Genomic DNA, 22,817 nt, shown 5'->3' on the forward strand with positions numbered 1-22,817 from the left:
GAGCGCAGCACGCGGTGGGCGCGGCGGGCACCGTCCTGCCTCCCAGGAGCACCCAACACACAGGCGTGGCTCCGAGCTTCACCCCGGCAATGCCCCTGTCCAGACACGTGACCTTGCCTGACCTGGAGGTCACCGCAGGGGCAGCAACATTGGGCCGACCGCATCCTTCCCCTCCCTCGCTCATTTGTTGGCAGGACGGTGAGGTAAGCGACTGCAGCCGGCAGGAGCCTGGGGCTGGCCTCTCATAGAATCACGCAGCCTTGGGCAGGCCCTGAACTCCGCGGCCAGCAAACCCGCCCCCGGGGCTGCGCCCCTCCAGGCCTGCGTCCCCCCAGGCCCGTGTCCAGCGCCCGCTGCGCTCACCTTCACCCGGTCCATGCAGGCCTCCATCTTCAGCTGCTCCACGGCTCTCCGGGCCTGGGAGATGCTGGTGGTGCTGCTGTTGGCCGTGGACACGCCCTCCTTCATCCTGCTGCCCTGCAAGCACAGCGGAGGTCTGGAGGGGCTGCTCCCCAGCCCCGGCCCCAGCCTGGGAGGTCTCTGGACAAACCCTCTGGGGACAGAGCGAGGGCAGAGGGACCCTGTGCTGTCGTGTGCAGGCTTTTCAGCCCTGGGAGAGTGAGGGGAAGGAGAAGGGCCCGGCCTTCACCCACAGGCCACCAGGAAGACGGAACGGGTGGAACGCGTGGCGATGATACTCGCCACCCTGTTTGTTCATCCAAGCCTCCAGCAGCCCCACGGTTGGCAGGACAGCCCTCCTGTTTGTTTTGTAAACAAAGTGCTAACATCAGAGAAATGGAGCCAACAGCCAAACGTTGAGAGCCCACATGTGTGATCGGGACCCAGACTCCAGGCTTACAGCCGGGCAGAGGAGTCTCGGGCCTCAGGAGGCCCTCAGACGCTTCCGATGGGAAAACCGCCTGTTATTAATTCCGTGTGCCGTCACTCCAAGGGGCTCACGGGCTTGGTGCTGGGAGTCTGTTTCTAAACAACATTGCACAACCCTGCCCCCAAGCATAGCTCTGCTTCTCTAGCATGGGAAAGAAGTCCTCTCTGGCCAGTCGCCTCCGATGCCCCATGACCAGGACGGGACACTAAGGCCGACGGTCCCACCACAAGCATCCCCCTGCCGTACGTAGCTCAGTTCCTCCGCCCGTGAGAGGGGATGACCGAGGTCTGAGCAAGGAGGCAGCCACCACCACAGGCACACAGTGACCCTGCCCCCACGCGGGACCTGGGTGTGGGGTCCTCACGGTGAACTGACTGCCCGGCACAGAGTCGTGACAGCGATCTCTTTAGTTCACGTGCAACATTTGCAAAGTAAAGCTTTCCTGGTACAGGCCAGGCCTGCACCCAGACCGACCTCGGCAGGCTGTGCTCCTGCCCAGTCAGGGACGCCCCCCAGCAACCCAAGGACAACCACAGGGGTGGGGCTTTGAAGTCCGGGAGGCATCCAGACAGCCCTACCCAGGACAGGAACAGGGCTCCATCCCTCACACAGGTCCATCTTGCTCTCCCAGGACCCACTCAGCCCCAGAGGGACTCTAAACCTAACCCAGGAAGGAGAGGGCCCCCCATGGTGGGGTGGAAGGGGACGAGGACATACAGACAGAGCTTTCAAAGACAGACCCAGAGTCCCTGCCCCACCAGGTGCCTTTCAGGGTCCACCTGAATAGAACCTCTGCCTCGTCCAGACCCCCTGCCAGCCTTATTTCCCCGTGACCCAATGTGTCTCTGTGCACCCTTATGTACATCCCACCTGGGCCCAGGAAGGGACAGATGGGACAATGTGGGGATACAACAGAGCCAAACATGCTTCTTGGCTACTGGTGGGCCCTGACTTGGTGCTTGGCCTTCTAGAAGACAAGGCAAAAGGGACCATGAGTCAATGGACTGTGGCCACCTGGTGCCATGTGGCCAGACAGCTCTTTCCTCTGGGGCAATGGGAGCATACTGCACAGACTGGGGGCCCAGGGAGTGAACTGCACAACTCAGGAAGCACAGAGTTGGGGTGGGTCAGGACATGGTGCTTCTGTCCCCAGGGCTGCTGGTCTGACTCCCAAGCCCCACACTGGGGGATTCTGGAAGAGTGGAGGCCAACACGCCTCATCAAGCTCAGGCTCAGCAGTGGCCTGTGTCTGCTGCTTGCTGTGAGCATCATCCCCACCCTGCTCCCTAGAAAACCCTGGACAGGACAAGTCACTCCCTTACCTGCTAAGAGGTGGCACAGTGTCAGGCACGGGCAGGGGACACAGGCAGTGGTGGCAGCAGTCAGCTGTCAGCTGGAGGCTGATCGGGGCTCCGGCTTTGGGGCTCACCTGGAAGTACAACCACAGAGGTGTGTGGAGGCAGGGAACGCCTCCTTGCTGGGTCCCTGTGTCCCCACTGTCCTGCTCCCACAGTGGCCCACTCCCAAGCTCAGCAGCTTCCCTGTGAGTCTCAGGACCCTCAGATCCACCCTCCAGGAGAGACCCCGAGAGGACGTGGCAGCCTGGGACCCTCTGCAGATCAAGGCCGCCTGGGCCTCACCTGAAGGCCCTGGCCCGCCTGCCCGCCCTGTTCCTCTGCCCGCACCCCCAGGTCCAGCTCCAGTCCTGATGCCAGGTGGAAGCAGTCCTCACTGTACAAGCGCATGTCCAGCGTAGGAAGGTGAAATGGCAACGAAGAAAATAAAGACCCCTGTCTGTTTCCTAGAGATGCCCCACCCGGCCTCCGTGCAGATCATTCTACACACTGGGAACAACTCGATCTCAGCCAACGTGCACTTAGCAGAGTCGGGCGAGGTCAGGTGACTCCAAAGGGACAAATGGCCTTGTCCGCCTCGTCCTTGGACAGAGCCACTCCAGGGTGGCTGGGCCTAAGCTGATGGGCTTGTTCCCAAGAGCCACTCTGCGCCCTGCTCCGTGCAGCCTGCGTCTGGAACTCGCCATCGGAAAACAGACAGCGGGACGGTTTCCAAGAGCGTCCTGAGCAAGGTGCAGGGACTGGGCCCTCCAGGAGCACAGGAGCAGGACCCAGAAGGGAGCAGCGGCAGCAGGTGACGGGGCGGGACGCTGACGGATCCGGGAAGTCCCAGTGCAGAGGGGCCAGAGGGCAGGCGGCCAGGCAGAGCGCGAGCTTCGCCCAGGACCGCGGAGCTCCCACGTGGCCAGCCGCGTGCCGAGGAGATAGTCCAGGGCCCGTGACCCACCCCCACGCTGCGGCGGCGGCAGCCTTCCGGCCCGCGACCTTCAGGGACCCTTTCCCACCCTCGCCTCGCCAGCCCTTCCTGGGCTCCCACAGCTCCCGGGCACTGTCACTCCCCAGGGCCAGGCTGCGCCTTTGTGGAGGTCCTTCCGCTGGCCTTGCTTCCTCCTGGGCCAGCTGCTCTCCGGCAGGGGCGTGGCGGGGGCTCTGCTTCTCCCTGAGCCCGCGGGGCGCGGCCGCCCACCTGCCCAGCGCCCACAGTCCATCCAGGGGCGTCTGCCCAGGGATCCTGCAGAGGTGCTGCTTCCTCTTGCAGTCACATAGAATTTGAGGGAAGAGCCTTGGAACGTTGAACTGTTTCTCTGAAGCCCTCCCCGCGTCAACTCATCGGCTGCCATGGGGGGGGGGGGGCCTCTGGGGCAGGTCCCGATTCTTGACTCTTACTGTCATTTTGATGCTGAAATGGTCCCAGGTTCGGCTAGTGGGCGCTACTTCACACGGCTCTGTTTTTCCTTCTCTGTTTTGACCACTTCCTTGCTTTCTTACCACGGCCATTTCCAGTGTTGGGGCAGCGCCCCTGTTTTACATTTCTACCAAACTCTGATTTTTCTCTTTGTGTCATTCTGGCCGAGGAGTCTCTGCCCGAGTCAGGTGCCACAGGGGGACGAGTGTGCCAGCCCCCGGGGGTCAGTGCGGGTTGGTTGGCTGGATGTTTGTAACTTCAGGTTCACGGAGACCCGAAGGATGTGGCTTTTTCTTAGCACTTTTGGGAGGAGGAAAAGAGGCCTGATCTACCAGGAGCTTTCCAGGCAACCTTGGGCAAGCTTCTAACCACTCGGTCTCAGTCTGAAAGGTCAACAGGGTTGACATGTCCATGTGGAAAGGCGTTAAAAACGTGAGTCTCCCACAGACGTGCGTGGGGGTCCCTCGCTGGGTATAAGACGAAAGCAACCCCTTTAGCCCAGTCCTTCCACATCAAAGGCTGGCAGGCGCTCACAAGGCAACGGCAGGATCATGCCAAGCTATATTGCTGATGAACATACGCACACAGAAGTCCCCCGACAAAATACTAGCACGCTGTGCCCAGTTCCGCATAAGAGGTGTGATAGGTCATCACCAGGTGGGGTTCGTCTTAGAAATGGAGGCCCAGCATAGAGGCCCAGCATGGAGGCCCTGGGAGCACCAGGTGTTCCTCCAGTGGGAAATTCTCACTGCCTTTGTGCTCCAGCCAGGAGTTTCCCCAGCCCCACACGATGGGTGTGCTGAGAGGGGATAAGATCTAGTAGGAGGTGCTTTCCACAGGAGCAGCAGCTCAGTGACAGGCCACAGGGCCACCACAAGAAGTCTGCCTTAGTCCGTTGAGGCTGCTGCAACAAGAAGCCACAGATAGGGTAGCTTTTAAACAACAGAAATGTCTTTCTCACAGTTGTGGAGGCTGGGAAATCTAAGACTGGAATGCCAGCATGATGGGGTTCCAGCACGGGACCCTGTCTGGGCACCCAGGCTGCCAGCTCCTTGCTCTGCCCTCATATGGTGCAAAAGGCAGCTTCCCCAGGCCTCTTGAACAAGGCGCAACCCACTTGCCAGGGATGAATTCCTGTGACCTTCGCCTCTAATGCTGCAGGCTTTGAATGCCAGGCACTGAGGGTCGGCTTTAACACTCAGATGATGGCAACTGCCCAAACTTGGGGAATCCAGAGTGGTTTCTACGGTATTTAGAGCTTCTACATAGCTACTCCCAGTTCACACGTAACTTACCAATGGGACACACTTCACCAAAAGAAATGTGGCCTAGCAATATAACATCTCACATGGTTCCTGGGGTGGGACAGGATTCTCCCAAGTGTCCGGGCCCCAATCTTGGGTTGAACCAGCTAAAATTCATGAATGACAAGGAGCAACTAAGGTAGCAGGTGGACTAACATCAGCCGACCACTGTAAGATGTTGTCCTGCATCAGTGTTAATATTTTGTTGAGGACTTGTATGTGTGTATGTTCATGAGGAATATTAGTCTGCAGTTTTCTTACAATGTTTTTGTTGTGGTTTGGTATTAGGATAATCCTGACCTCGGAAAATCATTTGGAATGTGTCCCTTCATCTTCCAATTATTTGAAAAATTTGGATGACATTAGAATTAGTCTAATTTCTTCCTTAAATGTTTGGTAAAATTCCCTAGTGAAGTCACCTAGGACTAGAGTTTTCTTTGTAAAATGTTTTTTACCTACAAATACACTATTTATGTGTGTGTGTGTGTGTGTGTGCTGGGGATTGAACCCAGGGCCTTGTGCTTGCAAGGCAAGCACTCTACCAACTGAGCTATCTCCCCAACCTCTACAAGTTCACTTTTGTTAGTAGAATTAGGACTATTCAATTTTTCTAATTCTTCTTGTGTAAGCTTTTTTTACAAAAATTTTTTTAGTTGTAGGTGGACATAATACCCTTATTTGTTCATTATCACATAGTGCTGAGGATCAAACCCAGTGCCTCACGCATGGCAGGCAGGCGCTGTGCCACTGAGCCACAACCCCAGCCCCTGCATGAGCTTTGATTGCTGTGTCTTACGTGGAGTTTGCCCATTTCATTCAAGCTAGCGAATTTATGAGCATGAAGTTCTTGAAAATAGTCTCCTTTTTTATGCATGTAGGGTCTGTAGTGATGGTTCCTCTTTCATTCCTGACACTGATAATCTTGTCTTCTCTCTTTCTTAGTCAATCTGGCTATAGGTCAAAGAAATTGTTGTAGGTTTCACTGATTTTTTTTTTTGGTATTATTTTTTCTGTCCTTAATTTCACTGACTTCTGTTCTTATCTTTATTAGCTCCTCTCTCTGCTTGCTGTGAGTTTAATTTTCTCTCTGTCTCACTTTTGGCTTTTTAAGGTAGAAGATGAAGTCATTGACTTGAGACCTTTCTTCTTTTCTAAAATAGCATTTAATGGTAAAAATGTCTCTGTAAGCACTGAAATTCACACATTTTGATATCAATTCAAAATATTGCTAATTTCCTTTGTGACTTCCCCTTTGACACATGGGTGTTTAGGAGCTTGTTTTTATATTTGCTGAGATTACATTCTGACCTCGCTTAAGTTTTTGAAGCCTGTATAATTCCATGCACACGCTACTCAAAGCTTTACGTGCAGATGAGAATCTTGGATCCGCTCCTGAAGTCGCGCTGAGCTGCTTTAGATCCGGCCAGTACAGGTGCATCTCCTGGGTGAGGCTGGGGCTTTTGTGGGCTCATATAAAAAAATCAGATGACCCACTTCTCCCACTCTCTCTCCTCAGGGATTTTTCTGCACTCTCCAGTTTGCAGGAGCCCCTTTCCCGGTGTCCTTCGCGGGAAAGACGGGTTTATCTTGGAGACGTAGCCAGTAGCGCTGCCACCACTGTGCAGTTCTGTGACTGGAGCCTGCCCTGGGGCAAAGCTACGAGAGAGAGGAGAGAAGGGGAGAAAGACCAGCGTGGCTCCCTTCCCAGGTCCTCTGAGCAGCAACGGGGTTTCCAGGCTGCACGGCCGTCTACCCTGCGGTTCTGCTCGGGCCCACCCTCAGGCACCAGCAGGGAGAGGACAGAAAGAAGCTCTCCTCCACTTGGGCCACTCCTCCAGGCTGCTTCTCTTCTACAATCCACGTGCTTCTGTGTACTTTTTGGAGTCCTCGGGTTGTTTCATGTTTTTCCAGTGATGGCCGCAAGCAGCAGGAGGGGCAGGCTGCAGGGGGACAGCTCCATCTGGGTCTTTCTGTGCACCGTCCCCTCTGCCAAGAATGTCCTTCCTTTCCTGCCTGGTGCCAATTCAGTTCTCACAACGTGGTGGGCTGAACTGGCCTCCAGGTCCTCCCTGGCCGCTCACACCCTGTGAGCTCAGCCCATCAGCCACAAGACGCCCTCACTGCGCTGTCCATCAGTCTGTCTCTCTACCCAGCAGCAGCTGGGCAGGGAGAAGGCCCCCACCTTCCCGGATCGTCACTGCATTCCTGGCTTGCAAAGGGCTGATGGAGGAATGGAATGATTATCTCTTAAATACCTGAATCTACACTAAAGAGGCAGAACGGACATCTGAAAATGGAAATGTCCAAACTGCAAGGACGCCACAGTTTTTAAAGGCCGAAGGAAGAAGCTGGAGGGTCCCCTGGGCCTCCGCCAGAGGACAGCCGGAACAAGCACATCCGAAGGCCGTCGCTTCTGCCGTCCCTGAAAGGCAGTCTGCAACGCCAGATTATGTCAAATTCCATCCCACGTGCCATTGTCTCAACAGAAAAGCTATTTTTACAGATGGGGAAGTGACTGACAGAGAAAAATGATAGTTTTGAGTCTTTCATGTAATTGTGATTGAAGAAAGGACAAATGCTGTCATATTCCAGCTCTGAGCATTATCCAGCAAGAATGAATTTTCCATAAACGTTTTTAGGGCAAACCATCAATTTTCACATTTCTAGAGAATCAATCTTTCTCAAAAACCCCCATGACTCTGTTCCAAAGCGCGAGGGCTGTGCCTGGTGTGCGGTGGCGTGCGTGTGACTTCCCGCTGCGCACGCTCACTTCAGGCTTCTCAGGGCCGCGCTGGGACGGACCAAGGAGGGTCCTCCATCCTCTCTGGCTCCGCCACTGCTTCCTGTCTAGGTTCCTTTGCCACCTGGGTATGTGTCTTGGTCAAGAGTGTTGTTTTCAAACAGCTCCTGAAGGACCAGAGGGACAGCCTGTGAGCCTCGGCCCCTGCAGAGACTCCAGCCTGGGCAGCAGCGCAACCCAAAGGAGGCCATGGAGGCCGTCCCCAGCCTGAGAGGGGCTGGCTGAGGCAGGCGCTGCCAGGCTGAAGGGAGGGGTGGCCAGAGCACGCGAGGCCCTCAGGTGGCAAAGGCACTCCGGGGCCTTGAAGAGGGATCAAACTTCGAGGATCACAAGTTCAAAGCCAGCCTCGGCAACGCAGCAAGGCCCTAAGCAACTCAGTGAGACCCTGTCTCGAAACAAAACATACACAGGGCTGGGGATGTGGCTCAGTGGTCAAGCACCCTGGGTTCAATCCCTGGTACCAAAAGAAAAAAAAGGCTGGCGATGGAGATCTGGCAGGGGTGGAGCACCTTGGGGCTCAATCCCCAGTTACCCCGCCCCCCAAAACAAACCCTGTGAATGTTTAAAGCAGAACTTTTACTGGTGAAGTTCACAGTTGACGTGTGTAGTTCATGCTGCTGTCGCAGGCAGACCCTGTGGCCTTCACAGAGCCACCAACAAGCCCTTCCCGGCTCTCTCAGTGCCCCGGGGCACTGCTTTCTCCTCCGTCTCCCCAACCTTCGCTTGCTACCTACCTTCCGGACCCTTCTAAGACTTTATGTTTTAAGGGCAGTTTAGAGTCACAGAAAAAATGAGCAGAGAGCACAGTGAGTCCCACACACTACCTGCCCCGACAGACACACAGCCTCCCCACCCGGCCTCCGGCACGAGGGTGGTGTATGTGGGACAGTGGGCCAGCGTCTACACAGCCTCAGTCCCAGAGTCCACGGCTGACGCTGGGACTAACCTGGTGCTGCCCATCCTCTGCGTCTGCTCGGTGTGTAAGCAGGTGGGGGCCCTTACAGTGCTGCACAGTGCCGCCCCTGCCCCACGAGTTCCAGCACTCCACCCATCCCTCCATTCTCCCCCTCAGTCCCTGGCACTTACTTATCATTTTACCGTGTCCACAGTTTGGCCCTTTCCAGAATGTCACGTGCTGGGCTGCAGCCTTTTCAGACTGGTTTCTTTCACTTGGTCACATGCAGCTGAGGTTCCTATGTGTCTTCATGGCTTGATAGTGCCCTGGATTATCTTGTTTTCTGTTTTGTTTATTTGGTGTGGGGAACTAAACCCACTGGCACTTTACTATGTCCCTGGTCCTTTTTACTTTTTAAGACAGGGTTTTGCTAAATTGCTGAGGCTGGCCTCAAACTTGCAATCCTCCTACCTCAGCCTCCTGAGTTGCTGGGATTCCAGGCATCTGCCACTGCACCCGGTAGCACCCTTGTTTTTAGTGCTCACTAATGTTCCATTGTCTGGATGCACATTTTATTGTTCTACCTGCTTACTGAAGGACATCTCAGTTGCTTCCACATTTCGGCAATTACGAATAAGGCTGCCACGCACGTCCATGTGCAGGATTTTTGTGGAAGTAAGTTCTCAACTCAGTTGGGGAAATACCAAGGCATGCACTTGCTGGGTCACATGGTAAAGGGTGTGTAGTTCTGTGAGACCCTGCCAAGCCGTCTTCCAAAGTGGTGGCTCCGTTTTGCATTCCCGCCAGTGATAACAAGAGCTCCTGCTTTTCCTGTCCTGGCGGACGTCTGGTGTTCCCTGCGTTCTGGATTTGGGCCACTATAGTAGGTCCATAGTGCTACCTCATTACCGTTCTCATCTGCATTTCCCTAACGACACATGATGTGGCGCATCCTTGCACGCTGATGTGCCATCTGCTGCTCTTCTTTAGTCAGCTGCTGGTTCAGAACGTCTGCTTGTTTTATAACAGGGCTGTTTGTTTTCTTACTGCTGAGTTTTAAGAGTTCCTTGCCTATTCAGGGTCTTACATGTCATACATGTCCTACAGATATTTTCCCTGTCTGTGACTTGTCTTCTCACTCTTCGATCTTCCCAGCCTTTTCAGAGCTCATGGTGGAGTCTGGACGGAGTGGAGGCTGTGAGGCCCACTGAGCTCAGAACTCAGAGGCAACCCGTCCCAGAGCTGTGCAGGCCTGATGCTGCGTGATTGGCAGCCTCTTGCAATTCTCACCTAATTCTCATCCTTCCCATGTGCCCACCTCCTCCCTGCTCCCTTGAGCAGTCTGTTGCCCACGATCCCCCCTGCCTGGCCAGAGCGCAAGGTCTATGAGCAAATGTACCACCTGGACAGGACTTCCCCTGGCTGTTGCTGCAGACAGTATTTTCATAAAGAGAGGCCATTTAGAACCCAGAGCTGAGACTGTCAACAAGATGAGGCACCATGGACACTGGCTGACCCCAAGGAAAGCTCTGGCACCGTGCAGTGTGACTCTGGAGAAGTCACTCCATCTTCCCAAAAGCTGAGGTTTTACACCTGTTGGACAGGTATAGCTGCACCCCCGACACAGCGTGGCTTTGAAGACTAGATGAGACGGGAGTAAAGGATCTGGGAAACCACCCGGCACAGTGGCCTCAGGAAGTGGCGGTCCCTACACCACAGGGGCAGGAGGCACCCAGCAATGGAAGTGCACACATACTTCACCCGTGATCTGGACCTCATGACCTCCCCCTCCCAGGACGGCATGACGCTAACGCCTTGAGCCAGTGATGTCTTATAAACAACCACAACCAATTCCTTATTTGCAGACACATGAGTCTTATTGGTATTTTGAGTCCAACCCTAACCTCCCCATCCGAGGAGGGGCTGGGCGTGGTGGGTCAGAAACAGACACCACCCAAGAGTCTTCTGGAAGTTGTTTCCAAAAGCCTAAGACAGGGAAGAACTCGGGGTCCAGAGGGAAACGTGCCTTGGAAAGAGCAGTGAGACGCCCCCGACCAGGGTGGCTGGGGATGACAAAGCCCTGTCAGGAACGGGTGGGGCTCTGATGAGATCCCAGGACAATGGCCACCTGGTGCCCCAGGCAGCAGACAACGGGCAGTCTTGGGGAGGGTTCTGTGTCCCCATGCGGGGCCCACGACCACCAGCAGCCACCAGCTCCAAAGCCCATATCAGCCAATGGTGTCTCATGGGTCACCCAGCGGACAGATGCCTCAAGGATGACAGGGCCACCTTCAACCCCTGGTCCTGTTTACGTTCTAGGGACCAGAGGCAACCCCCAGCTGCCAGTCAGGCAGACGCATGCCTCGTTAGAGGTAGGAAAATCCAGTGTCATCTTCTCCCTGCACCTGAGTGTGCGCTCAGTCTGTTGGCTTGACTGGCAGATGCGGGACCGCGGTCCTTTTCGAGGACAGCCTCCCCACAGCTGGTGCAGCTTCGCCTCTGGGCCTCCCCTGGCTGCTGGCCAACCCCTCGGCTTTGGCATCAGAGCCCTGGGCTGCCTTTGGTTCTGGGGCTCTGCACAACTCCCAGGTCAAGGACGCCCGACCTCTGCGACCACCCAGCCCTGTACCTCACTAGTGGTCATTACCAGCCGCCTCTTTCTTGGCTCATTTCCTTGGACACGTGTCCGCAGTCCTTGACCACAGCAGCACCCTCTGTAAGGACCCGCCTGAGCCCTGCAGGGCCCTGGGACGGACGCAGGACTCCTCTCTGGACAAAATCAGTGCCGCTCTCGTTGGAAGTGAAGTCAGACACCGGCTGACCCTGCACGCAGGGATTCAGTTAGTAAGCAGGGGAGGCTGACAGGTTTCCCTGAGGCAAAAGCAGAGGCCTGAGGGGCAGTAGAGAGTCACGAGGGCCATCGTTTTTTCAAAAAAAACTTACAAGTGGTTAAAATGTGATGGCTGGGATAATTCTTCTGCAACGCCAAATGCCAATTGCAGAGGCTTTTAAAAACTGGTAATGAACTTTCCCACACGCTATTAAAGAAGACAGTCCAGCCCAGCGGGAGTCGCTGCCTGCGCCTGCCCCCAGGGTCTGCCCCCAGGGACAGCACCTCACCTTCAGCTTCTGCTCCCCTTCTTCACTCAGGGTAAGAGCCTCCCCGTTCACCTTCATGGGGTTCCGGGTCTGCCACCCCCAAAGCTTTCTTGAGCCCTGCACCTGGACGTGGGCCCTGGACCCGCCCACTCCCCTTGGTTTCTAGGACACGTCTGGGCTTCTTAGTGTCCCCACCACATTTGACCTGCTAGGCAAACAGCTGCATCTCTTCCTCCTTTCTAGATGGCTCTTTTTAGAATGGGGGGCTTGTCAGGTTCACCTTTGTGTCCCCAGAGCACCTAGTGAAGCCTTTCCATTCAACCCGTGTTTGATTAATTGAAGGGAACGGAAGAATCCAGCCTGGACTCCCTGCTCTGCAAAGCCATACGTGGGGCAGACATGACGGTGGCCTTGACCCAGAGGTTCACACAGTGCTAGCCGTGAGTGTTCCGGGTCCCAGTGGTTCTTCTGGAGGTGCTAAGGTTTAAATGTGTGTCTCCCCCAAAATTCATGTTGCAAAGTGGTGGTGTGAGGAGTGGGGCCTGGGAAACTGAGTGAGTCCTGAGGACGTCACCTCCCCCAGGGGATCAGTGACCGACAAAGGGCTGTGAGGAGTAACTGGGCCTTTCCCCTGCAGTCGCGCGAGGACGCAGCTATCACTCCTGCCAGGTGAGGACGTCTAGATGGCACCATCTAAGGGGAACAGGTCTTCACCAGACACTGAATTTGCCGGAGACTTGTCCCTGGACTTCCCAGCCTCCAGAACCATGAGAAATAACTTTCCATTGTTTATAAATTACCCAAGGCTCAGGTACTTTGTTATAGGAGCACAAATAGACTAACACAAAGTGGGGCAGGGGATGCTTATTTCCAAATGGACTCAGCTTTTTTTCCCTAAATAAGTGCTCATTATAAAACTATTCAAACTCTATGGGAAAATACAAAGTTAAAGTTACCTCTGAGTTTTAAGTTATTTCAGTTAATCATTTTTGTTTATATTCTGACTTTATTCTATGAAGAAATGAAGAAATAGTAGCCTAATATTATGACTCCTTCAAAAAGCAACACTTGGTGAAAGAATTTTAGGTTGTTTTCTAACTAGAGTAGAAGTAGTAGGTAGTAGCAACCCCATCTGCAAAGTCCTTGGAATCCAAGGGGGTAAACACGGGATATTGAACTGACTCTTGTGTGTAGGAATGTTAAATAAGCTAACTATTAAAACACCAATGGAATCATAAGCTGGAATAAATCCCAAGACTGGCCAGGCCAGCGGCTTAGTGGAGCCTCCCCACAGAGCGTGGCCACATGACCACCAGTGTGACCCTCTCCCCAGTGTGCTCCTCGCAAGGCCTGTGCACATGGGGCAGTGAGATGATGTCTGAGGTGGTGGCGTTTGCTGGCCCCGGGGGCTGGGTTCAGAGGTGATGGAGACCTTGCCCCGTCTCGGGTCCCCGTGTCCAGAATCCTGAGCCTGCCTTCACTCAGGGCTCTTCCAGCCCACGCCGGGCCTGTGAACTTCCCTGCGACCTTGGGAGGAGCCCCTCCGCTGCAGGCTGCGGCTGGGATCAGACACAAAGCCTTCTTAACTAGGATCCGGCAGTTGATAGCTGCAGTAGGACCTGGCCCTTCCACATGTCCTCTTCCCTGGGTGGACCTGCCTGGCCACTGGTCCCTGGGCGCTTTCTGAGGGCTCCTGGCAGAGCTGTGATCTGCTGTCTGGGCAGCTATGAGTCAGAGACGACTCCTGGGAATCACGGTCTCCTCTGCACAGAACAGCAGCCCAGCTGTGCCCTCTGCTTTCACAAACTTCCCTGTGATCCAGCATCTTGACTGTTATTTTCCCCATACTCTTCTGAGCAAGCAAATTAAGTAATTTCCAACCTTCCTCTTCTTATGGAATGTCGGGGACACAGTACACTTTAGAGAAAAACCGACACACTGATTTATCCACCTCCCAGCTATGAAACAGAATGAAACACTGGGGTTCCCTGGGCACCCTGCTAACTGTGCGCCTGGCCCACTATCACTATCCTGAATGTGGATGACGAGTCCCATATGTCGTTTTTCCTTTCAAACATTTGCATATGTCTCTAATGCACAGACATTTGAGAATTTGGAAACACTTGCCTTCACACCTGCGTGCCCCGAGGTGCTCTCCTGAGATTATCTGCCACTGCCAATGGTGCTCCACCGTGCATTTTGGCCTCCCCAAAACCAGAGGCACACTCATGAAGGAGGCTGGTGACCTTTATTCAAGACTCTTAAGAATTCCCTCGTGAGACTGTTCAGGAAGGTCCTCAAATCATCCGTGCCACCTGCCATCAGACGCACGTCCAGGATGCACGAGCTCGAAACCTTCGCTGTTGGGAACAGCAGCCCAGGCTCTGCTACCTGAATGACCCAGACCAACAGCCTGGCTGCTAGTTCAGCACTCAGATGCCGGCTCCCGGACCCAGCAGCTAACGCCAGGTGTTAGTAATGACAGCACCTGTTGCAGAGTGTCAGCACAGCCTGGGACGGGAGCTGGAGGCTGGTGGAGTGGGGTCTTCTGTCCTAACAGGGCTGTGTGATGGCCCAGCCCACCACAGTCATCACCAGAGGGTGAGGGTGTGCTCAGCTCAGAATGACCCACAAACACCTCAAAGGACATGTGCTAGGGAAGAGGGGCACAACAGATGTCACAGTGTTAGAGATGACCCGGCAGGCCAAAGCCAGCTCCTGACCTCCGGTGCCTAAGCAAACCCAGGTCCCTGTCAACAGCAGGAGGAAACTTAAGCTTAACCAGTCAGAAGCCATGAGCCAAACTTAACTAGGGAATTCCCCTCCCCCCAACCACAGCGTGCCTGGCTGGCTTCTCCTCACACCCTCAGCAGGCTGAGCTGCCATCGCCCCATCCAGGACTTGCTCTCTGCTCACATCCTGTGGTCCCTTCTTAGCCATGGGGACACAAGCTGGCAAGTTCGGGGGCTACTAGATGTTGTCACCTGCCTTTTTTGAGATTAGGTAACAACTTAATGGCTTGATCCTGAAAGGAAGCCAGTAATGTCACTTGCCCTCTGGATTCAAAGAATTGGCAAGACCAACTGACTATTCAAAGACAACTGCTTTCAAAGAGTCGGGGTGCACCGACGTGGAGGGTGTCACCCGCTGACACCGGGGTCACGTGATGCTCCGGTCACAGAGAGCTCGCGGAGGTGGTTACTCATGCCTCGCAGGTAGACTCATCTGCGTTGCTCAAGTATGTCACGCAGGGAAGGGACTATTTTACCAACAGTGGGGAAAAAAGGAACACATTAAATAAGCCTGAAAATAATCTGGATGTTTTCCAGGAAAGATGAGCCTCACGATGATTTTCTTCCCTGTGTTGAGAGCGTGCTGCAGATCCTGCAACGCCGCTGTTGACACTGTCTTGTCCCTAGTGGTGGTGGCAGTGGCAAACGGCAGGCAGGGCTGGAGGCCGGGATGATCCTACCTCCTCCCAGCAGCCAAAGCCACAGACGGCTGGATCCCACCTCTGTTCTCGTGCACAGTGCCTGCGTGAGACACCTCCTGACAGCAGTGGGCACAGGAGCCAGGTAGCCTGCCAGGGGCTACTCCTCCTCTGAGACCACGGTCAACTGTGCCAGCGAAGGGGCACCTGGGATGGAAGTTCAACAGGACAAGGCCACACAAAGTCAGCAGAGGGCCCACAGGGTCCCGCCACACAACAAGGGCACGAGAGAAAGCCCAGCCTCAAACCTGAGAGGCAGACAGACTGAGGCCAGGGCCAGGGAAGGGCTTGGGAGGGCAGCGCCGTGAGGCTGATCTCTGTGTCACCCAGCATCCCCACTCCCCCGGGGAGGGTCGGCGGCCTCAGCACCACCTGCCCCCACTGAGAAGAGCCTCCTCGGAGGCGCTCCCGGCCTCAGGGAAGGAGAGCTGGGAGGCCCCTGGCTCTGACGTGGCAGGACAGGGGCGAGAACTTGGCAAGACAGAACCAGAGGTGGAAGGCCCTGCGGACCTGCTTCCAGGGGTCTCGGGACACGAGGTTCCGAACAGAAGTTAGGTCCCTCCTAAAACTGATTTTTTAAAACGGAGCCTCCCTTTAACACCGGCGAACGTGATAAAAGCTGTGGCTGGTTCAGTAACAGGCTGAAATCCGTTTCCTAATCAACCCCAGGCTATGTGCACCTGCTGACCAGCAGTCTGGGGTCCCCTCATGGGGTTCCTGGAGCCACCTGTGTTCAGAGGTCTCGCAAACGCAGAGGAAGCTGAAGGCAGGAGGATGGGGGTGACTTACCCTCCCTTAACCAGCCAGTTAGTGGCTGGGCATCCGGTGCCACCACACTGCCAGGAGGCACCCTGGTGACAGGCCCGACGCTCCTCTCTCCTCCACCCTGGGGACTCTGAGGGCTCTGGCTTCACTGATCAGCTGGCTGGCTACGGACAGGGAGCACCCTCTGAGGGCCTTCTCCCCTTGTTCCTGGTCCCTGGCCCCGTGGCCAGCCAGACACACAGTCGTCTCAAGGGGAACAAGGAGGACAGGGAGGAACAGACAGTGTCTTGTTCTTCTACCACAGGCCAGGGGCTCCTTGGGAACAGGTCGTGGACACAGAAGCCTTCGGTTTATTCCAGGACAGCTTTTCAGAGAACAAAGGTTCCAGGGAAGGGAGGACCCAGGCACCAGAAGGACAGCAGAGGACGGTGGGGGTCCTGTCCCTGGGTACCTGACGGGAGAGGGCTCAAGAGGACAGGACAGCCAGGGGCCTGAAGAGGAGGCTCTCTCCGCCAAGCAGGGGAAGGCAGAGCCGTGCTTTGATGGCGACCTGGCTCCTGCAGGGCGGCAGCTGCCTTGTGCTCGCTGGCCATCATTGCCCACAGCTGCGTGCTGGCGGGACAGTGGCAGTCAGAGGCCAGGGAGCAGGGTCCACGGAAATCTTCTGCTTCAGGGCTTCCCAGCCCTGGTGGCTGTAAAACTCAAAGGGGTTCCTCGGCACTAGCCCAGACCCGTGAGCCAGAAAGCCCGAGGGGAGGCCCGGAAGCTGTGTTTTAAAACACTGCCCAGAGCTTAGAACCAGGCTGAGGACCAGTGGGATTTCACAGGCAGGCGGTAAAGCCTGGTGGGCAAACACCAACGAGTGACTGGACCCTCCACAAGCTCAGGTGCACCAGCCAGGAGAACGTGTGGGACGGCTCTCACCCTGCTGCGTCCTGCACCCCAGCAGAGCCCGGCGGGATGGAGTGGAGGTGCCTCTTATGCCACGCAGCCCTCCAGGCTTCAGGTCTGAGCCGCTTGGATCCAGGACACCCTCTGGAGGCTCGAGAGCAGGTCAAACTCTCCTGCCGACCTGGCCTCTCTCCCGTTTGCCTCCACTTGGTGTCTAGCTGGTCAGGAGTCACTGGGCCCCTCAGCCACAGTGTGGGCTGGTGGGGCTTCCAGCGCACTATCAGCTGCCAAGAGGGCCACTGCAGAGCCAGAAAGATCTATCTCCCATTTTGCTGTGTTGCTCCAAGAACCTCTGTCTCTTTCTCCAGCCTGTCACACTGCCCAGTGCTCCCCTGGACTAAGGCGGCCTCCTCATTAGGGTGGGCCCGGGGACACACGGCTGCCTGCGGGAGCATCACATTGCACTTCCCTGGCTCGCTAGGGAGGTCCCCCAGGCTCATCACAGGTCCTGCCACAGCCCCCATTCACCTGCACCAGGCCTGTCCCTGGCACCTCACCTTCCTCACACACACAGCAGGTCCCGAGACGCTCGCTGGGTAAGTTATGTCTGCTTTCCTGACTCCTTCCTGGTGAGTCCTCACTGAAGGTAAACCCCGAGGGTGGGACTGGGCTCCCCCCACCCCTGGCCTGCCTTTGTCCACTGCTGCACCCTTGGGCTTAGAGAGTACAGCCAGCCCAGAGCCATCATCGCTGCCCACGGAGGCCCCTCCACGAGAACCAGGCAGGATGAGGCCCAGGGAGGCCAAGCTCAGGCCTGGGTCCTGGGCCGCTCGGCAGGTGGCCCAGGCGAGTTGCCATGGTTACTTGGAAGCAGGGCTTAGCCATTCTCCTTGGGGTCCCCAGAATGTGTGGGTGGGAAAAAGGTGATGAGGAGGTTTGAGTGAACCAGACACTGAAAACCTTCCTCCAGGAAAGACGCACACGCTCCACAGGCTAACGATGAACTTCCTGTGTGGACACAGTGAGAGGCCGGTGGCCCTGGCATCAGACCAAATCCAGCAGCAACAGGACCAAGGAATCAGGACGGAGAGGCCGAGCTGCCTCTGCTTGACCACAGGCAGGATGAGTCATCCAGGAAAGTGGTGCCGGCAGGTTGCGGCTGCCTCAGGAGGCTGACGGGATGAGCAGCTGCAGACAGCGCCCAGGGGTCCCTGCCGAGGGCAGCCACCCTGAGAGCACCTGTCTCAGAAATGGCATGCATTTCACAGGAGGGTTTTGGTCTCTCCAGACTTCACATCTGTCCTTTGGAATGTGGGGCTCCTGCGTGGTTCGCCAGGGCTTGGGGCTCCCTGGGCAGTCCTGTGCACCACGCAGCTTCACCTGGGTCCCCCTGACTCCATTCTCCAGTCTCTGCAGCCAGATCTCTGCTCAGCAACAGACCTGCGAGCCCCCGGAAGTCACATCCTCGCTTGGCCAGACATCTATCTCCTCTCCACCTGCCCAGCTCCATTCAGGAAACCAGATCACGTTATCCCTCAGCCCACACTGGAGACCCTGGGGTCCCCAGGCACCGATGATCACTTGGCCCTCCACTTCTGATCAGATAGAGGGCTGACAGAGCCAGGCCAGAGCCTCCTGGGGATACTACCCCCACAGCCTCCCTGAGCACACAGAGACACAGCTGGAGGGCGAGGCTGGTCCCACTTCTGAAGACTGCTCTGGATTCCCAGTCTCATAGAACACTCTTCCCGTGTCATTCAACAGCCTCCATATCTTGGCTCCTGTGGGCCTTCCTGCTGTCTTCCCTGAACTTCCAGACCTCAAAGCCCAGGCACGCTGCTGGGCCTTCTACCAGGACAGCTTGGGAAGACCTGCTCAGCTGTGGGCCAGCTGGAGGTACTCCCTCAGCTGCTGGGCCACTCTGAGTCCCCCCATGCTATTCCCTTCCCATCTTAGAAGCCTGATTCTCCTACTTGGACCTGCACACCTGGGCACGGTTTGGGAAGAAACCTCTCAATATCACATATTCAACACCAGAAGTAAACCAGGTTGACACCTGTGTTTCCCCACAGCCCCTTTTGATGTAGCTGTAGAGGAGCTTGAATAATAATTTCCCCTGATGACCACAGGGAGGGGTGGAAGACAAGGCCACAGCTTCGAATCAGACAGGAGTGCCTTCAGCAGGAGGAGCCACAGGACACGAAGACAGGCGGCCCTGAAGCCAGGGCCAGCTCATGGGCCACAGCTACCGATCAGCACGTCACAAATGTGCTGGAGAGGGAACAGCCCTCGGGTCCAGAGGTACTTAGAGCATTTCTTCCATCTCCAGGGGACCTTGCACAGCCCCAGAAATACCTGTCCCACTACAGATAGCCAACTGAGTCTCTCAAGAGAGAAAAGACCTGAGAAACTTAAGGATCCAGAGGGACAAATCCTCACCTGTGGAGAGGAGCCCAGGTCCCCTCCCTGGTGGATGTCTACCCACTCAGTCACCTCGCCCTCTCCCTCGGTCTCAATCACTTTCACTCGTCATTTTACATCATGCTTTCCTTTGTTGATCAAAACCCCTGTGGCCCACCAGATACCCTGCCAACATTCTTGCAGAGAGGACACCTCAAGTCACTGTTGCTGTTTTGCAAAACTGAAACCTTGCAGGTACCACGTGAGAATCAAGTGAGACCACCTGTCAGTTACACCCAGCCCACGGCAACGGCAGGCCCTTCCTCCTCCTGCTGCCAGCTAACCTGGCTCCCACCCTGCCTGCTCGCCTAGCTTGGGCCTCCGTGGATCTGCCTGCAGGCGCGGGATGGACAGCTTCTCCACCGGCACTTGTGTGTCCTCACTTCTGGGCACCGGCGCCCATTCATGCTGAGTGCCCTAGCTTCAACACCTCTCCCTACCAGCAGGAGACCCGATGGCACTCCAGCCGGCCTCTGACCCAGCTGAGGCTCCTGGCAGCTAGAGACCCAGGAGGCTCTCCCTGCCTTAGTGCACGGGACTCTTTGGTGCCATTTTCTCTGCAGTAATTCCCTGCCTCCATTACCTCCCCTAAGAGGGAATGTCACTTGTGCATGCACTCTGGTCAGCTATTTAAGGTCCCCGGCTTATTCTTTATGGTTCCAATTAGCTACTTGAAGCCTTCAAGGGGCAATGTCCTGTGCTTCACCTCCTCCTCCACCTTTTCTGATACTCATTTTGTTCCTGACTCAGTTAACATATCCCATTCTAGCCATTTTTATAGTATTTATGAAGTTAAAATACTGAACAAATAACCTTTGTGCAGGTATAATAAAAGTTACTGTGCCTGAGTTTGTCTTGAATTCGAATGCCAAATTAAAAAGGGAAATCAGCTCATAAAGGTGTTCTGAAAGCAGAAAGCAGGTAACATTTGAAAGACAATGTTACAAACTTCCATGAAGAAAAGGACACTCTTCTGATACATGTTATCAGGCACTCTTCACTCTTCAAACTAAGGAAACAGTGATGTGAAATGTGGCAATAAATAAAACCAAGATTTTTGGTGTAGACTTTGGAATTCTCTCTGCTATTTTGTGGCCCCCCTGCCCAGGTGCCAGTTGTGTGGTGGTGGTAGTGGGTGGCACACAATCACTCATCAGTCCCAAGAGTCCTGTCCTCCTGAGTTGAGGAAACCTGTACGTTGACCATGGGAAAGCTCTTTTCTGGTTCCTCCACAGGATCGCATAGACATGTGAAAAGCAGCTGCCTGGCCAATCACAGGACTGCTTGGTTGACAGTTCTGCTATGCTGTTTCCCAGCCAGACATCTTCCATAGCCTTCCTCCGGGCAATTTTAAGGAGAATAAGGACTGGAGCAGAGGATGGTGGAGGGGCAAACAGGAAGCCCCCTGCCAGTATTTGAGCCAAATAGCCCCACCACCAGTGCACTCACTGACCAGGATAGCACTGAAACAGACCTTGGTTCACATCAACCCCTCCTGTCTGTCCAGTGCCATGGACATCTCTTACCATGACTGAGGACTAAGCCAACCTCACAAAAAGAGCCCACAGCTTACAGGTGCCTTCTGTTGATTCTTAGGACTGAAAAGTCTTTATCACCCAGCTGTTTGCAACGCAACCTTCTAGCAGGGAACAGGGTCAGAGCTGATGGTGGCATGTCTCCCTTTCCCTGCCGCAGGCACACGTCAGGAAAAGGTGTTCTTGCAGCAGGAATGAAAAAACCAGCCACAGCGCCCAGGTGCCCTCTCTGCGGCTGTGAGGCATTTGCCGCTGAATCTTCCAGTGCCACTGTGGGAACCATCACACCTTGCTCTTGAGCAAACAGGACTGGCATGTTACAACGGGAATAGGAGCCACCCAGGAGCCTTCATGTTTGGCTCTGGTGGAAGCTGCCAGCTCTGTGCCAACCTTTTACAGATTTGGGAAGCGACGGAAAACGAAGAGAACCCTGCAGCTGTGGGAGCTGGCCAAGAGGGTATCAGAGCCGGTGACCAAGATGCATGTTATCACTCGATCAAAGTTTAACATTTTGGGGTTTCCTACCACCTTCTCTTAAAATACACGAAAAGCAGCAGATGCATCTAAATTAAGGATTCTTTCCCGATCATATCTCGGTTTCCTACCCTTTATTTTCGAAGCTATTAAAAAATTAAACCAAAGCTTCCCCAACATTGCTGGGTGTGCGCGCTAGAAGCGCAGCGCATTTCAGCACCAGCCTCGGGGACAGACGCCATAGAGGAGGAAGAACACACGCTCGCGGGTCCGAGCCCCGGCGGGCCGCTCCCGAGGCCGGTACCTGCGCGGGGGAAACAAGAGGGCTTCCACAGGCATCGCCAATGCCCCCAACAGAATGACCAGGTGGCCACTCCACCTCCTCCTTCTAAGGTCCTCTGCCCGAGGACGTCCCTGTCGGGGGAACAACAAACGCTCCACGACCCACGTATGGAGACGGGGTCCCGGGAGCCTCCGCCCGCGCCGACCTCTGAAAGCCCGGGCGCTCGGGGCGCGCTGTGTGTCCCTGCCCAGGGCTCGGCGGGAGGGTCGCGCTGCGGGGAGCCCGGCGGCACAGACGCGCCCGTTGGGCCCGGGCGAGCGGCCGAGAACCACAGGTCTTTGTGTCGCGTGCCGCCGTTGGCAGCCCAGGGCGACACAGGCGCCGGGCCGTTTCTCCAGTTCGGACACTTTCCCGCCCGAGTTTCCCTCCGGTTCCCGGCTCACCCCGAGCTCGCCGGCCGAGGGCTGAGGCTGCCCCGACGCGGCCCGCGCCGCGCCCTCCCCGGCTGCCGGGGGTCGGCCGGCCGCGGGCGCCACTTACCGCAGCGGGCGCAGGCCGAGGGCGCCGCTCACGCGCGGGCGGGGGCTCCGGCGCGGCGCTCGCGGGGGGCGGCCAGGCCGAGGGGCATCGCGGCGCGGGCCCGGGGAGAGACCGCGGCTGGGGTGGGGCGCGGAGTCGCGGGCGCAGGCTCCTCGCTGTGCGCTGCGCGCGTCCGCGCCAGGCCACGGGTGCGGGACAGGCGACCCCGGCCTCGCCTCCTGCGCCTCGCGCTGGCCGCGCCCACTCCTGGCGGGGTCTCGCCCAGCGCCCGGGAGGGGCCGGGAAATCCCGCCTGCCGCCGCCGACGTCACTGGTGCGTCACCGGGGCTCCCGCACCGGGCTCCGCGCGCCCGGGTCCGCGACCCCGACCGCAGCCCGCCGCCTGGAGCGCGCTCAGCGGGGGCCGCGGGGCCGGGGCGAGTCCGGGTGCGGCCGGCCCTCGCGTCACCTGGAGCGCGCAGGGAGCCGCACCCCTAGGTGGGCAGCGCGCACGGTCCGAACAGCTGCCAAGTGCGCACGGCCGGGCCCGCGCCACCCGGGCAGGGGACGCCCGCGTCGCCAGGTAACCGGGAGGACCGGCGGCCGCGTCCGGAGCGCGAGGCCGGTTCCCACGCCCGCGCAGAGCCCCACGC

The 22,817-nt window shown here is 56.5% G+C and overlaps 1 protein-coding gene across 2 annotated transcripts in view; it reads right to left on the bottom strand.

Annotated features, from left to right (window-relative positions):
- The window catches only part of GNG4 (G protein subunit gamma 4), a 37,437-nt gene extending 15,020 nt beyond the window's left edge, over nucleotides 1–22,417 (bottom strand). The window contains exons 1-3 of one of the 2 annotated variants that reach the window (XM_079106869.1): nucleotides 22,186–22,417; nucleotides 2,212–2,318; nucleotides 364–477 (exon numbers count right to left, since the gene is read on the bottom strand). In XM_079106869.1, coding sequence (XP_078962995.1) covers nucleotides 364–468 — 105 coding nt within the window. In that variant the 5' untranslated portion in view covers nucleotides 469–477; nucleotides 2,212–2,318; nucleotides 22,186–22,417. Of the gene's footprint in view, nucleotides 1–363; nucleotides 478–2,211; nucleotides 2,319–2,730; nucleotides 2,855–22,185 lie in introns of those variants that run through there. The other variant, XM_079106870.1, reaches the window with a different exon arrangement.
- Between the last annotated feature and the right edge of the window lie 400 nt (nucleotides 22,418–22,817).

The sequence above is a fragment of the Sciurus vulgaris genome, assembly GCF_902686455.1.
Source record: "Sciurus vulgaris genome assembly, chromosome: 12".
NCBI classification, from domain to species: Eukaryota; Metazoa; Chordata; class Mammalia; order Rodentia; family Sciuridae; genus Sciurus; species Sciurus vulgaris.